This window comes from Mobula hypostoma, chromosome 17 (assembly GCF_963921235.1).
Source record: "Mobula hypostoma chromosome 17, sMobHyp1.1, whole genome shotgun sequence".
In the NCBI taxonomy this organism is placed as follows: Eukaryota; Metazoa; Chordata; class Chondrichthyes; order Myliobatiformes; family Myliobatidae; genus Mobula; species Mobula hypostoma.
In genome coordinates, this window is record NC_086113.1 from 18,888,428 (window position 1) to 18,905,995 (window position 17,568).

A 17,568-nucleotide genomic window follows, 5' to 3' on the forward strand; every position below is an offset into this window, starting at 1 on the left:
CCCTGATTAACGGATGGCCCAATTAACTGGAATCCACTGTACAGTTGGCCCTCCATATCAGTGGGTTCTGCATCTGCGGATTCAACCAACCACGGATCGAAAATATTCGGAAAAAAATTCCAGGAAGTTCCAAAAAGCAAAACTTGAAATTGCCGCGCGCCGAGCACGATGCTTAATCTATGCGAATGAAGTGATGTGTAGGCATACTCTGCTGTAGCCTCCCGCCATTTTACAGATCCTCAGTCTCTCTCCAGCACTCATTGTTCGCCTCGCATCTTGTTCGTTCGCTACTTGTGTTGTGTGCACCCTTTGTTTCTGTGAAAAAAATGGCTCCTAAAAAGCAATTAAGTGGTCAAAGCAATTCCTCAAAGGCGAAGAGGGAGTGTAAAGTGCTATCTCTCACCGAGAAAATAAAAATCTTAGATCTTTTGAAAAGTGGCATGTCGCTTGCTGAAATGGGCCGTAAGGTCAGTAAGAACGAATCAAGCATTCGCACAGTAAAGCAGAAAGGAGCTGAAATTCGTGGAGGTGTTAGTGCTACGCCTACAACGGCAAAAATGGTCTCTCTGGTTCGTGATAAAGTGCTTGCAAAGACAGAGAAAGCATTAAGTGTGTGGCTAGAGGACATATCACAGAAGCATATCCCAGTTGATGGCAAAATTATGCGTGAAAAAGCACTTAGCCTGTGAGCACTACTGTGAGAGGGTTGAGGAGAGTCAGAGGAAGGAGTTTAAGGCTAGTAAGGGATGGCTGGCTAGGTACGTAAAGCGCTACGTCCTCAAGAACAACAGTATAATAGCTATTTACATAGCATTTACATTGTATTAGGTATTATAAGTAAACTAGAGATGATTTAAAGTATATGGGAGGATGTGCATAAGTTATATGCAAATACTACGCCATTTTCTATAAGGGACCTGAGTTTCCGCAGATTTTGGTATCCGTGGGGGGTCCTGGAACCAATACCCGCGGATACCGAGGGCCAACTGTACTTCAGTCTCAGAGATTCTGTCATATGGTCTTTTACCTGGAGCTATAGTCCTCCTTTTGCCAATAAGTACAACATAGAACTTCATTCCTGTCCTTGTTAGTTCAAAATGGTAATATTTATTAGATTTCTCCAAATAGGCAGAGCCCATTGAAAGTGTGTTGTCTTCAAATTTGATGGAAGCATCAACTACTACTCATGCACACTGTAGACAAGAGTGGCATTTGCATTCAGAGCCTTGCCATTGACTCCTTAAAAGCTGTAAAACCTGCTTGGGAAGCTTTTCCGCAAAAATTTCTAAAACCTGATGGTGATTTGATATGAGGCTGTTTTACAGATAAGCATCTACATGAGATGTCACCCTAATATTCTTGCAGACCAACATCTCTACTTGATTTATTCATGTTGCTTCCAGTGAGAGCAATGTTTATCACAAGATGAATGTTTGATTTTAAGAGTAAAGCAGTGATATAATCAGATTGTTTAAGATGGAGAAGACCTTTAAGCAAGCTCCTGCATTGGTGTCATTCTTATAATTAGATTCTGTATTGCCCATTTTGGGCCGGCCGGGGCATCAGGACTTTGGGGCGAATGGTCCTGAGTTCGAATCCAGGTGGATCCCAACCTGGGCAGCCCCAGTAGCTGTGCGGAAGAAAGGTCTGGCAATCTACTTCCATATCTTGCCATGAAAACCCTATGGACAACCGCACTATCCATAGAGTTGCTGTGAGTCAACAATGACTCGACAGTACTCAACAACAACCATTCCCCATTTGGAGGAATCGCTAACCTTTTGTCTGAGAGTATAAAGTTCCATTATTAGTACAATTGGGGAAGAAAAAGTGTTCTTTAATTTGCTTTCTTAACATATTATCTAATTTAAAATATTTTGAGTATTCCTTTAAAGAGTAATAAAAATGAGCAATACAATGTGTCGCAATATCCAATTCTTGAGTTGGGTTAAGCAGAACACTGGAAATGTTTTTATCCTACTCCTTGACCCCAATCTCCTGCTGAACAACTAACCTATGGGTCAATGCTGGGTTAAAAATATTTTTCAAAAGTGTCCTGGCTGATTTACAAACTAGTGCATCTCCATTTTGAACATTTTTTTTTGGAACTAGAAATGAAATGCTTTTTCTGAAAAGCCACACAAACTTGTCATTTTATTGTTATTTATTTGTCTTGATACAGAATTTTTTGACATGCCCTTCTGAGAATCACTCACAAGAGCAGGGTCACAAGCAAGAACTAAGCTGGTACAATATGTATTGCCTTTTCCTCAATTAAAAACTACATCTATTCATGGGGAGGGTGATTGAAAAATGACAGACTGGACCCAGCCCTATCATGAAGTTGCCCTACTTAACCCTCCTCATGAAGTGGGTCCAGTCTTAGAGTCATTTTCAGTAAAAGTGATTTGGAATGTCAAATATATTAAAATACTAAGAATTTTATTTGGAATATAGATCTGAGTTGAGATTGATAAAATGGATGTCATCCCAAATCCTGCCCAAAGCCTTGAGGAACTCAGGTCAGGCAGCATCTAAGGATGCCAGAATTCTGGCTTCTGCCTCCTTTTTCCAGTCTTAATGAAAGGTCTCTGCCTGAAGCATTGACTGCTGATTCACTCCATACATGCTGCATGTCCTGCTGAGTTCCTCCAGCATTGTGTGTGTGTGTGTGTGTGTGTGTGTGTGTTGAAGATTTCCAGCATCTGCAGACTCTCCTGTGTCTATGAAATCAGTAATAAAATCTTTCTCATTCCTGTTCGTCCCTATTATTTAAGATGACAATAGTCTGGTTACAACTATGTTTTTAGTAAAAATGCTTGTCTGTTTTGGACACACCTTTGACATGCTTGAACATATCAGAATTCTGCACATATGCTTATGTTGTGCTTCAGTGCACTAATATCAGAAGGTAGATCGTTGACTGATTTTTCTTCTTTCTTTCCCCTGCGGACTTCAAAGTTTTAAATGCATCCATTTACAGAAGTATCATATGCAAAGAAAACATTTCTTAGAGAATTTCAACTTTAATAATTCCAGGGGGCATACAATTTAAATTTAATTGAGCATTGCTTCCTTTCTGACGTAAATTATTCTGATGAGAAAGCAGAAACATTGCTAAATGCCCTGATTTTCCAAAACTTATTTGCAACACTTAATACAGAATTCAAGGAGTTGTGAGGCTGTATTATCCAGAAATCTACTGCATAACAAATCTTGCTTTCAATATAATGCAACTGTAAATTTTCTCCCATTCCCTCCTGGAGTTATTTTGTGTCATCTTTTAAAACAAGAACTGACTTGGCACTTGCATGCACAAGTCAGATTGTAGCTCTGACGTAGTTTCCTTGCCCTGGGGGAATAAGATGTATTTTAATAGGTGTTCTGTTCTTTGTGTATATAAATGATTTGGCTGAAAATGTGGTAGGGTTGGTGGTAAATGTGCAGATAACACAAATATTGGTGCTGTTGTGAATTACATACACTCCAAGATGGCACTGGTGATGTTTTGTGAGCAGCTCTCAGAATTACTAGATATTCTACTAGCCGTCAACCATCAGGCTCTGGAACCAGAGGGAACAACTTCACTCAACTTCAGTCATGTCATCTCTGAAATGTTCCCGCAACCTATGGTCTGACTATCAAGGACCCTTCATCTCATGCTCTCTATTTATTGCTTATTTATTATTATTATTATTTCATTTTTTTCCCTTTTTGTTTTTGTACATTGGTTGCTTATCTGTCCTGCTGGGTGCAGTATTTTAATTTTTTTGTATTTACTCTAAATGCCAGCATTTATGATAACATATATGTACCTTTAAAAAGGATATAGAGCTTTCTCGGCATATGATGAATAAACACTTCCCGGGCTTCCAGCCAGGTACAGTTAATTTAGTTAATTGGTTATAACTTGTTTTGATATCTGTACCTGGCTGGAAGCCCACGAAGAGTTTATTCGATATATGTACTTTGATAATAAATTTATTTTGAGCTTTGGAACTAAGTTGGCAATCCACAGCCTGTAATTTCCGTTTAAGAAGTGTACTTTTGAACGCTCTAAACAAATTAGTGATTTTACAATATCCTGAAGGACTCTGTGAACTTGACTCTCAAGAATGCAGGTGCCTTGAAGTGTTGAAGGTCAGCCATCGCCAGAAGAATTGGCTGTGGTGGACTTCAAGCCACGTTAGGACATCGCGGCCCAAGAGCGGAAAATGAGCCTCACAACTCTGTGCAAGTTAAGGTCCCCCACCCGAGCTGTGTTTGATCCATTTTCCTTTCTTCTCACTCCTGCCATCAGACAGGAGACATAGGAGTCCTGGGACCCTCGCCGTCAGGTTCGGGAGCAGTTGTTGTCCTGTAGTCATTAGGTTCCTGGTCCAGCTTCACTTGCCTCATTGCTGAACTGCCTCTGCAGCCTGTGGACTCACTTTCAGGGACTCTGCAGCTAATTTTCACCATATTATCTGTATTAAAAAATTATTTGCTCAATTTGTCCTCTTTCGCACATTGGAGGTTTGTCAGTCTTTGTTATGTGTAGTTTTCATGGATTCTGTTGTACTTGTTTTCCTGTGGGTGCAAGAAATTGAATCTTAAGGTTGTATATGGTATACGTATTTTGATCATTTGAATTTTGAAAGGATACAATTGCAGATCTGAGTGGGAAAGTAGCAGAGGGAGTTTAAACAGGGCAAGTATGAAGTGCCGCACTTTGGATGATCCAACATAAAGGGAGCGTACACAGTGGCAGTGTTGATCAACAGCAGGATCTTGGGGTCCAGATACAAGGCTCCCTAAGGTGGCCCCACAGGTTGATAGGGTGATTAAAAAAGGGATATTGCAAGTTTGCCTTTTATTAAGGCATTGAATTCAAGAGCCAGCAAATTGTGTTGCAGATCATAAAACACGAGAAATTCTGCAGATGCTGGAAATCCAAAACAGCACACACAAAATGCTGGAAGAATTGGCCAGGTCAGGCAGCATCTATGGAAATGAATAAATGGTCAACATTTCAGGCCGAGATTCTTCTTCAGGACTGAAAAGGAAGGGGGAAGATACCAGAGTAAAATGGTCAGAGGAGGGGAAGGAGGATAGTTAGCAATATAAAACTCTGGTTAGGCTATATTTAGAGTATTGCATTCAATTCTTGTTGCTTCACTACAAGAAGAATGTGAAGGTTTTGTAGAGGGTGCAAAGAAGGTTTACCAGAGTGCTACTAAGTTTGGAGGACATGTGGTATAACAAAAGTTTGAACAGGCTGGGATGGGGGAGTGTTTCTCTGGAACATTGAAAACTGAAAAGAGATTTGATACAAGTTTTTAAAACATGAGGCATAGATAGACAACCAATATCATTTTTGAAATATGAATGCTAAAGGGCATGTGTTTAAGGTGAAGGGGGAAAGGTACAAAAGTGACCTGTAAGGAAAGTTGTTTTACACAGATTGTGTGAGGCTAAGGGTGGTGGTAGAGACCAAATTCATAGGTGTGTTTCGGAGTCTGGGATAAGAACATGAATATGCAGGGAGAGAGGGATTTGGGCAATGTTTGGGGAAGAGTCATTAGATTAATTAAGAGTCTTGCTTTAATTAGTTCAGAATTGCATTGTGGGTCAAAGGGTCTGTCCTGTGCTGTACTGCTTTATGTATAATCCCCTATTTGCTGAGCAGAGGATTCAATCCCCGTATCAAGGTATCTTTCAAAAGTGAATGGACTGATGAAATCTAGCTCATTTTCTGTACAATTGTGCTCTCTGAGGCATTATTTGGAGAGGGCAGTGGCAGAGAGGGGGATGTTTTGTGACATGTTGTCCCAGGAACAAATATTGAAGTTTCTTGGACAATGAGCTTTTAGCACAGGATCACCAGCTTTCATGGTCACAGCCCATTCTCTCTTTGCTTTCCTGACCTGCCATCCATAATATTTCCACTGACATTACTCATCCTGATTCATACAACACTTCTTCCGACTGCTGAACTGCTGGTCTTTTTTTACCTTTGGTCTTGATATTCAGATCACTTTGCAACGTTAATTTTGCCTGCCGAATCAGCACGTCAGTTTGTATACAAGAACCCTATTGAACATCAGAATTTCCTAATCTCTCTGTATTTCAAAATAGAGTTTGGCCTGTGCATTGTGCAAGTAAAACACCTATCTTAAAATTTATGGGACATGCAGTCCGATTAGATTATGTTTTCATTGTAATTTTCTACTACCCTTCCTCTTATTTCTTGGCCTTATTGAAGAATTAGCCATGTGCATGTGAGATCTGGTTTATCAGCTGCACTTTTGTTTTAGGGATTAATTTGCTTGTTGGAAGGATAGAAGGTGTATTTTTGTAGCTTCTGCAGAATGTACTATGCTGCTTTATGCTTCTTGAAACTAAGAGTTTACTACGAGTTCACGGAGTGGGAATGGGATTAAGTCATTTACTTCTGCAGTTCAATAAGAACCCAAATTGTCCCAGAGGCTGCCCGATCTGCTGAGTTCCTCCAGCAGCTTGTTTTGTTTTGCTCCAGATTTTAGCATCTGTAGTCTTTTGCATCTGAAGACCACAGCTGATCTGAATGTAACTTCATACCCTACATTCCTATAGATTATATTACATTTTAACCCTCTTGCTTATCCAATGTGTACTCTGCTTTTTTAAAAAAAAATCTTTCACTGAGATTTAATAAATTTAACAATCTGTGTAATTTGATGCCATGAAGCTCGTGCCAATTGTGCAGATCCTTTTATTTTTGTCCCACCTATGTCATTGATACCTGCATTTGGTACTTATCTAGCATACCATTCACACAGATCTATCCATTACAATAGTACATTGAGGTAGTACAAGGTAAAACAATAACAGTGCAGAATAATGGGTTACTGTTATATAGAAAGTACAGTCCAGATAGACAATAAGGTGCAAGGTCTTAAGGTAGATTGTAAGGTCAAGTGTTCGTCTTATTGAAGAAATAGTCAATAGTCTTATGACGGAGAGATAGAAGCTGTCCTTGAGCCTGGTGGAATGTGCTTTCAGACTTCTGTCTCTTCTACTTCATACGTGGGAAAAGAGAGAATCTCTTAGTTGGTGGTGTGTTTGATTATGCCAGAGATATACTGACTTCATGGAGGAAGTCTCGTTTCCCTAATGTCCTCAGCTGTGTCCATCACTCTGCGGTTTTTGTGATCACAAGCAGAGCAGTTGCCATGCATACCAAACCATGATGCATCAGATAAGATCCTTTCTTAGTCTGACTTGGTGTATTGATAAAGATCGGTGAGAGTCAAAGTGGACGTGCCGAATTTCTTTAACTTCCTGATGAAGTAAAGGTGCTAATGACCTTTTTTGGCCGAAGTGTCAACGCGGTTGGACCAGAGCATGTTGTCAGTGGTGTACATTCCTGAGAACTTGAAGTTCTCAACACTCTCAAACTCAAACACCATTGATGTAATTAGGAGCATCTGCACCACCTTCCTCCTTGAAGACAATGTCCAGCTCTCTTTTTTTGCTGACTTTGAGAGAAATGTTTCCTGACAACATGTCACTAAACTCTATTTCCTTCCATAACAAATCTTCTCCCTACTATTAAGTTCCACTCTAAGTATTTTGCTACTCATAGAACATAGAGTAGTACAGCACAGTACAGGCCCTTCGGCCCACAATGTTGTGCCAACCCTCAAACCCTGCCTCCCAAATAAGCCCCCACCTTAAATTCCTCCATATACCTGTCTAGCAGTCTCTTAAACTTCACTGGTGTATCTGCCTCCACCACTGACTCAGGCAGTGCATTCCACACACCAAACACTCTGAGTAAAAAACCTTCCTCTAATATCCTCCTTGAACTTCCCACCCCTTACCTTAAAGCCATGTCCTCTTGTATTGAGCAGTGGTGCCCTGGGGAAGAGGCGCTGGCTATCTACCCCATCTATTCCTTTTGTTATCTTGTACACCTCTATCATGTCTCCTCTCATCCTCCTCCTCTCCAAAGAGTAAAGCCCTAGCTCCCTTAATCTCTGATCATAATCCATACTCTCTAAACCAGGCAGCATTCTGGTAAATCTCCTCTGTACCCTTTCCAGTGCTTCCACATCCTTCCTATAGTGAAGTGACCAGAACTGGACACAGTACCCTAAGTGTGGCCTAACCAGAGTTTTATAGAGCTGCATCATTACATCGCGCCTCTTAAACTCTATCCCTCAACTTATGAAAGCTAATTCACCATAAGTTTTCTTAACTATCCTATCCACCTGTGAGGCAACTTTCAGGGATCTGTGGACATGTACCCCCAGATCCCTCTGCTCCTCCACACTACCAAGTATCCTGCCATTTACTTTGTACTCTGCCTTGGAGTTTGTCCTTCCAAAGTGTACCACCTCACACTTCTCCGGGTTGAACTCCATCTGCCACTTCTGAGCCCACTTCTGCATCCTGTCAATGTCTCTCTGCAATCTTTGACAATCCTCTACACTATCTACAACACCACCAACCTTCGTGTCGTCTGCAAACTTGCCAATCCACCCTTCTACCCCCACATCCAGGTCGTTAATAAAAATCACGAAAAGTAGAGGTCCCAGAACAGATCTTTGTGGGACACTACTAGTCACAATCCTCCAATCTGACTGTACTCCCTCCACCATGACCCTGTGCCTTCTGCAGGCAAGCCAATTCTGAATCCACCTGGCCAAACTTACCTGAATCCCATGCCTTCTGTCTTTCTGAATAAGCCTACCATGTGGAACCTTGCCTTACTAAAATCCATATAGATCACATCCACTGCACTACCCTCATCTATATGCCTGGTCACCTCCTCAAAGAACTCTATCAGGCTTGTTGGACACGATCTGCCCTTCACAAAGCCATGCTGACTGTACCTGATCAGACCATGATTCTCTGAATGCCCAGAGATCCTATCTCTAAGAATCTTTTCCAAAGCTTTCCCACCACAGACGTAAGGCTCACTGGTCTATAATTACCAGGACTATCCCTACTAACTTTTTTGAACAAGGGGACAACATTCACCTCCCTCCAATCCTCCGGTACCATTCCCGTGGACAACAAGGATGTAAAGATCCTAGCCAGAGGCTCAGCAGTCTCTTCCCTCGCCTTGTGGAGCAGCCTGGGGAATATTCCGTCAGGCCCCGTAGACTTATCCGTCCTAATGTATCTTAACAACTCCAACACCTCCTCTCCCTTAATATCAGCATGCCCCAGAACATCAACCTCACTCATATTGTCCTCACCATCATCAAGTTCCCTCTCCTTGGTGAATACCGAAGAGAAGTATTCATTGAGGACCTTGCTCACTTCCACAGCCTCCAGGCACATCTTCCCACCTTTATCTCTAATCAGTCCTACCTTCACTTCTGTCATCCTTTTTTTCTTCACGTAATTGAAGAATCCCTTGGGATTTTCCTTTACCCTACTTGCCAAGGCCTTCTCATGCCCCCTTCTTGCTCTTCTCAGCACCTTCTTAAGCTCCTTTCTTGCCTCCCTATATTCCTCAGTAGACCCATCTGATCCTTGCTTCCTAAACCTCATGTATGCTGCCTTCTTCCACCTGACTAGATTTTCCACCTCACTTGTCGTCCATGGTTCCTTCACCCTACCATACTTTATCTTACTCACCAGGACAAATTTATTCCTAACATCCTGCAAGAGATCTCTAAACATCGACCACATGTCCATAGTACATTTCCCTGCAAAAACATCATCCCAATTCACACCTGCAAGTTCTATCCTTGTAGCCTCATAATTTGCCCTTCCCCAATTAAAAATTTTCCTGTCCTCTCTGATTCTGTCCTTTTCCATGATAATGCTAAAGACCAGGGAGCGGTGGTCACTGTCCCCCAAATGCTAACCCACTGAGAGATCTGTGACCTGACCCGGTTCATTACCAAGTACTAGATCTAGTATGGCATTCCCCCTAGTTGGCCTGTCCACATACTGTGACAGGAATCCGTCCTGGACACACTTAACAAACTCTGCCTCATCTAAACCCTTGGAACTAATCAGGTGTCAATCAATATTAGGGAAGTTAAAGTCACCCATGATAACAACCCTGTTATTTTTGCACCTTTCCAAAATTTGCCTCCCAATCTGCTCCTCTGTATCTCTGCTGCTACCAGGGGGCCTATAGAATACCCCCAATAGAGTAACTGCTCCCTTCCTGTTCCTGACTTCTACCCATACTGACTCAAAAGAGGATCCTGCTACATTACCCACCCTTTCTGTAGCTGTAATAGTATCCCTGACCAGTAATGCCACCCCTCCTCCCCTTTTTCTGCCCTCTCTATCCCTTTTAAAGCACTGAAATCCAGGAATATTGAGAATCCGTTCCTGCCCTGGTGCCAGCCAAGTCTCTGTAATGGCCACTACATCATAATTCCATGTATGTATCCAAGCTCTCAGTTCATCACCTTTGTTCCTGATGCTTCTTGCATTGAGGTACACACATCTCAGCCCTTCTACCTTACTGTCTTTACACCATTTATTCTGCTTCTCTTTCCTCAAAGCCTCTCTATATGTTAGCTCTGGCTTAACTCCATGCACTTCTTTCACTTCTCTATCGCTCTGGATCCCATCCCCCTTGCAAATTAGTTTAAACCCTCTCGAACCATGCTAGCATACCTACCTGCAAGAATATTGCTCCCCCTCGAGTTCAGGTGCAACCCATCCAATCTGTACAGATCCCACCTTCCCCAGAAGAGATCCTAATGATCCAAAAATCTAAAACCCTGCCCCCTGCACCAACTCCTCAGCCACGCATTCAACTGCCATCTCCTCCAATTCTTACCATCACTGTCACGTAGCACTGGCAGCAATCCTGACAACGCCACCCTTGAGGTCCTATTCTTCAGCCTTCTGCCTAGTTCCCAAAACTCACACTTCAGGACCTCATCCCTCTTCCTGCGCATGTCATTGATCCCTACATGTATCACGACGACTTGTTGCTTTCCCTCTTGTACCAGGATGTCGTGCACCCGGGAGGCAACAAACCATGCAGGTGTCCTTCTCATGTCCACAAAATCTTCTGTCTGCTCCCCTGACCATAGAGTCTCCAATGACGACAGCTCTCCTCTTCACCGTCCCACCCTTCTACACCACAGGGTCAGACTCGGTGCCGGAGGCCCTACCACTGTGGCTCACACCTGGTCGGTTGTCCCCGCCAACAGTATCCAGGATGGTAAACTTATTATTTAGGGGGATGGCTACAGGGGTGCTCTGCACTACCTGTCTGCTAACCTTCGCTCCCCGCCCCCGCCCCCGCCCCCGCCCCCGCCCCCGCCCCCGACTGTCACCCAACGACCTGCTTCCGACAGCCTAGGTGTGACTACCTCCCTGTAGCTCTCATCTATGACTGCCTCATTCTCCCTTATGAGTCGAAGGTCATCCAGCTGCTGCAGATTCCTTACACGGTCTTCCAGATCACCCAGCCATATGCACTTCTGGCAGATGTGACTCTGCGGGAGAGGGGAGTTCCCCCAAGACTGCCACATCTCACATGAGAGGCACATCACCGTCTCAGGAGACATTGTAAAAACAAACTGTGAGCAAGCTTGTCCTCCGCCTCTTCTCGTTGAAGCCTCTCGAGTCAAAGCTCCACTCCTTCACTGGCTGCTTTCCACAGGCCGCTTCGCTTAAGTTATCCCTCTATTTATCTGTTTGAGCTTTTCAAAATGCTTGATCACCTGACCTGGATTGCTCAATCAGCTGCTTTCTGCTGAGCCTGAGCTATTCAAATCTTGATTGTCTAATCAACAGCTTTCTGCTGATCTATTCAAATCTTGATGGACTTGATTGCACAGACCAACTGCCAAAACTGCCAGAATCTCTCGAGTCAAAGCCTCAAAGCACCACTCCTTCACTGGCCCACTCACTCACTGTCCGCTTTCTAAAACTATTTAACTTTCTAAAACTCTAATACTATTATTTTAGTTAATCTGCACACTGCTAAGTGTTTTTAAATGTTGCTGCTGTAATGAAAGAATTTCCCACTCGGGATCAATAATTATTATTGTTAAAACTTTGTTGTATCAATTCCATTGGCTTTGACCCTGCACGGAAAAGCAGCAGTTGTGTTTGCATCTACAGTGCACTGTGGGTTGAAGTCTAGCCTGCTCTTTTAGTTGAGTGTGAGACCCAGGATACCTATGCTGAGACTTTGACTGCTGATGTACAGTAGAACAATGTTGACTTCCTCAGTTGTCCCAGTCCTTTGGCTAAAAAAAAAACTCAGTGGAACAGATCAGTGGCCTTAATGGAATCACTGGGAAAGAATGGCAGGAAGTTGAGCTTTTTGTCTGATTTAATTCAGTTCACTTGAAATGTGTTTAATATTTTTCACATTAAGCATTTTTAATTGGGATAATTTATATTATTTTTGTTTCATAAAGCTTGAATATCATACTCGCATTCAATCTCAGTGAGGTCCGCTGAACATTGGGACTGGGCCACATCAGCATTTTCGGCCACTTTGAAGATGGAACAAACCCTCTACACTGGATCTTGCTGATTAGCTGGCTGCCTTCCAAAAGGAGATTATGTCCAGGGCCATATTGGAAGATACAGCATGGTCCAAGGCGTACATGCACCTGATGAATTCTAGCACTTTGCTGGTCATCTGAGGATCTAATGTTTGCTCCAGAATTTTTTACATGATTGTGGCAAACTCCATATTTTATGGACCAGCTAATTCTGCAGTGCAAGTAAATATATACTTGACTGACATGCAATATAGAGTCTGCATGGTTTCTTCAAGGGAAAAACTTGCCTGACAAATCTGTTAGAATTCTTTGAAGAAATAACCAGCAGGATAGACAGGAGAGTTGGTTGATGTTGTATACTTGGATTTTCAGAACGCTTTTGACAAGGTGCCACACATGAGGCTACTTAACAAGCAATGAGACCAAGGTATTACAGGATAGATACTAGCATGGATAAAGCAGAGGCTGATTGGCAGGAGGCAAAGAGTGGGAATAAAGGGAGGCTTTTCTGGTCGTCTGCCAGTGACTAGTGGTGTTCCACAGCGGTCTGTGTTGGGAGTGATTATTTTTACATTATGTGTTAATGATTTGGATGATGGAATTGATAGCTTTGTTGCAAAATTTGCAGACAGTATGAAGATAGGTGGAAGGATTAAGAGAATGGGCAAAGAGGCGGCCGATTGAATACAGTGTCAGGAAGTGTATGGTCATGCACTTTGGTAGAAGAAATGGAAGGGTTAACTATTTTCGAAATGGAGAGAAAATACAAAAAACTGAGGCGCAAAGGGACTTGGGAGTTCTTGTGCAGGATTCCTTAAAGGTTAATTTGCATGTTGAGTCTGTGGTGAGGAAGGCAAATGCAATGTTAGCGTTCATTTCAAGAGGACTAGAATATAAAAGCAATGATGTAATGTTGAGACTTTATAAAGCACTATTGAGGCCTCACTTATAGTATTGTGAGCAGTTTTGGGCTCCTTATCTTAGAAAGGATGTGCTATTATTAGAGAAGGTTCAGAGGAATTTCACAAAAATGTTTGCAGGTTTGAATGGTTTGTCATTTGAGGAATGTTTGATGGCTCTAAAACTGTATTCACTAGAATTCAGACAAATGAATGGTGACCTTGTCGAAACCTATCGAATGGTGAAAGACCTTGATAGTGTGGATTTGGAGAGGGTGTTTCCTATGGTGGGACAGTCTAGTACCAGAGGGGACAGCCTCAGAATAGAGGGGTGTCCTTTTAAAACGGAGATGAGTAATTTCTTTAGCCAGAGAGTGGTGGATCTGTAGAATTCTTTGCCATAGGCAGCTGTGGACCAAGTGTTTATGTATATTTAAGGCAGGGGTCAATAGTCCCATGATTTGTCAGGGTGTGAAGGAAAACGGGAAGAAGGTAGGAGAATGGGGCTGAGAGGAAATTTGGATCAGCCATGATGAAGTTGCAGAGCAACCTCGATGGGCCATATGGCCTAATTCTGCTCCGATATCTTATGATCCTGTGGAAATTTCACCATTGGAATAGTTTGGGATCTACTCTGTAATTATGGCATTGTGGGCTGATGTGAGGAAAATGTTAGTTGAAATAGTTTGTTGAATCTCACTAGTTGACTCGTTCTTTGGCCTTGGCACAGATTTGGTATTACTATATGCAGTATGCTCCTGATGCCCTTTAAATCACCATAAATCAAAACGCGAAGTGTTCATGGAAGGCCATTCTTCTTTAAGCAGTTGAGTATTTCTGACCAATCTGAACTTATAAACGACATTGTATTTGCCTGTGAATTATTAATGGAATTTGAAAGTTGCTGCATTAGATTGATCTTGAAGTAGGTTAAAAGGTTGGCGCAGCATAGGGAGAACGGCCTGTACTCTGCTGTACTGTTGTATGTTCCAGATGAAGGAGAAAAATGGCACTTGTTAATTTTTTTTAAAGTGAGCTATGCAGTAATTGAGCTTGATAATGACAATGTGCAAGTTCTTGCAGCTGTTGCATTTTAAATTGTCGTCTTTGACATTTCTATTTTGTATTTTTTTAGGACATTGGATTTTCTACTGAAGGTGATAATGAGAGCTATGTGGTTTGCGGGTGGCTTTCATTGGATGAGTATAAAGGGACGCCGTGCATTGCCAACAGAAGCACCAATAATGACATTAGCACCACATTCTTCATATTTTGATGCGATTCCAGTCACCATGACCATGGCTTCCATTGTAATGAAGGCTGAAAGCAAAGACATCCCTATATGGGGAAGTAAGTAATTTCCTACTGAACTTTTAATAGATGAAGGAGAATGCATTATGGACATGACTGAATTGCTGAAATCACTTTACCAGACCACACATACACAGTTAGCCTGTATTGACATTTATTTATTCCATGTCCACTGGCTCAGATCTTGAAACGTTTGTACAGTTTGACGTGACCACCCTGCAATGTAAGCTTCTGATTTAATAACCTAACTGGAAGTTATTTTCAGATGTGCCACTGCCAATCTCTACATGGTGCTTCACAAAATGAAATAATTGTTAATAAAGTCTATTCTGTTATTACTCTTGGGGGTGATGTGAGTAGAAACACCCACACCACCCCCACCTCCCCACACACTATCCACTAGAAGCAATAAATGATTAGCCACTTTATTATAATCTTCAATTTTAGAGCTACTTTTCAAAGGTTCAAATGTCCAGTTTAATGTCAGAGAAATGTATACAATATGCATCCTGAAATACTTTATCTTCGCAAACATACACGAAGGTGGAGGAGTGCCCCAAAGAATGAATGACAGTTAAATGTAAGAACACCAAAGTCCCTCCCCCAGCTCCAATCCCTCCTGCACGTAAGTAGCAGCAAGCAACAATCCCCCTCCCTCCACCAGCAAAAAAAAGCATCAGCAGCCACCACCAAGCACTCATGCGTGAGCAAAACAATAGCAAAGGCACAGACTTGCTGTTACCCCAAAAGCTTCGCGTTTCACCCGGCATTCGTCATACCTCGGGCTCTCTCTCTCCCCCCCAATAAAAGAGAAGGAGGTGTCTCCGTTTTTCCCAGCGAGTGGGGAGACATAACAAACAATTCACTGGTTTGCAATGTTAAAGGTCCGTCACGTCGCTTTTTCCGAGCTCTGTTTCCAAAGATCTCAAAGATCCTGGGTCTTTGGGAACACGGTAGATTTTCCGACACCCTGACGACACACAGGTCTCCTACCATGACACCTACCCTCAATCCACCTGTCTCCAGAGCCCCAAGATCTTAGGCTTCCAAATCTGAGCTGGATTCTCAGGCCGAACCCTTGGCGTGCTGAACAGCAGCCTGTCCTCAAACTCCGAGAATGGGTCCCATTCCCACAAAGAACCGATGTCAGTGTGTAACTCCAAGTCAGGGTCTTCAAAAGAACCCTGAAAGGGAAAAATAAAGATATTAAAGATGGAAATAGAGCTGTTTCCGAAGATGCAAGCAAATGAGTCGCCGTTTAGCGCCATCTTAACTTCACTCTGCCTCTAGCAACTAAATAGACTCAATATATATGAATAACTAAAATAGTACCACAAAATTTTAAATCAGGCATTTCTATATACTGTCTTTTGCCTATAGGTGCCCTTTCTTTTTGTGAAATGGATATAATTTTAACTTGGCACACAAAATGTTAGAGATACTGTTTAACTATTTCAATTGGTCTTTATTACATTTTGACCATTGAACAATTTACTATTCTTCTCTTGAAAAAATAATTTAAATCTATTTTGCAGGATATTTCAAAGGCAGTACTCACCTTAAGGTTTAGTTAGTGATGAGTTTTCAGGTTTATGATTGTGACCTTTCAAGCTGTTTAATAACATTACTGTTTAATTGTTCACAGACACTCAGTCTAGCTATTACTATTCAAATATCTTGTTTCGTAATATGAAGACTCTGACATTTTACATTTTTCAGGACTAACCATTAATTTCTCCAAAAATAATAAGCAAACCACTAAATTGCAGGTGGTTATCTTTTATGCCTTCAGGATGTGTGGAAATTAGATCAGTTAAACATTATAGTCTGCTTCTGTCTTTCAAAACATCCACAATAGCTTTCTGTTTAATCAACCCGCCAATAGATTTCAACCTCTGGCCGCTAAACTCTGAAAGGTTCAATAAGTGAAGTCACATTGGATAATTTGCTTCAGGTGTCTTTTTTTTACTTTTCAGGATATCTCAACACCTTGTCTTATTTTTTTCTTTTCTCTAAACTATTGTTAAGCTATTAGGGGCCCTAATGCCAATTATGAGATATGTATATTTTGTATACTTTTTTTCATGCACATCCTGTGATTTCTTCTGTCAGCTACATCATTTATCACCCGTTGTGTTCCTGAAACTCGTCCGACACATTTTGGGTGTGCTTCATTTTGTAATTATGGCATTTTGATTGTACAGTAGAATCAGAAGAACCTTGGAAATGCATGTTTTTGTACCCTAGAAAGAAAGGAACCTGGTACTGCTGTTGCCCTTTATTCTCTGACTAGTGTTTACCAATATCACTATCAAATTCCACTTCCCTTGAGGGAACTTGAGATCCTCAAATTGCATGGACAGTTGTTGTTCAGATGTTTGCCTTTCCTCTCCTGTCTTTTCAGTCCTGTAAGTCAGATGAGCCTTTGATGGAATAGTTAATTACTTAACAGTGCCATCAGCTCTTGTATCCCCAATACCCCTCTCTATGATCAAACCCATTGCTACTTGCCATAAACTTGGCTGAAAATGTTATTCATTTACTTATATAGAGATACTGCTTGGAACAGGCCCTTCTGGCCCAACAACGCAGCTATTTAACAAGAGCCTAATCACAGAACAATGACCAATTAACCTACTAACCAGTATGCCTTTGGACTCTGGGAGGAAACTGGAGCACCTGGAGGAAACCCGTGTTGCCGCAGAGAGAATGTACAAACTCCTGATAGACAGTGCCGAAATTGAACTCTGACCTCTAGAGCATCCTGAGCTGGAATAGCGTCACGCTAACCATGTGCTACTGTGGTGCCTAATAATCTACCGTAGACTAAAACAGCAAACATCCACATGAATACTATAACTTTATCCTTGTGCAGAGTCTCTATGCCA

General features: G+C 41.9%; 1 protein-coding gene across 2 annotated transcripts in view; it reads left to right on the forward strand.

Moving 5' to 3' along the window:
- Positions 1-17,568, forward strand: part of LOC134357871 (lysophosphatidylcholine acyltransferase 1-like) — a 115,817-nt gene that overhangs the window by 35,868 nt on the left and 62,381 nt on the right. Inside the window, exons 1-2 of one of the 2 annotated variants that reach the window (XM_063069597.1) lie at positions 13,732-14,400; positions 14,505-14,719. In XM_063069597.1, coding sequence (XP_062925667.1) covers positions 14,533-14,719 — 187 coding nt within the window. In that variant the 5' untranslated portion in view covers positions 13,732-14,400; positions 14,505-14,532. Of the gene's footprint in view, positions 1-13,731; positions 14,401-14,504; positions 14,720-17,568 lie in introns of those variants that run through there. The other variant, XM_063069596.1, reaches the window with a different exon arrangement.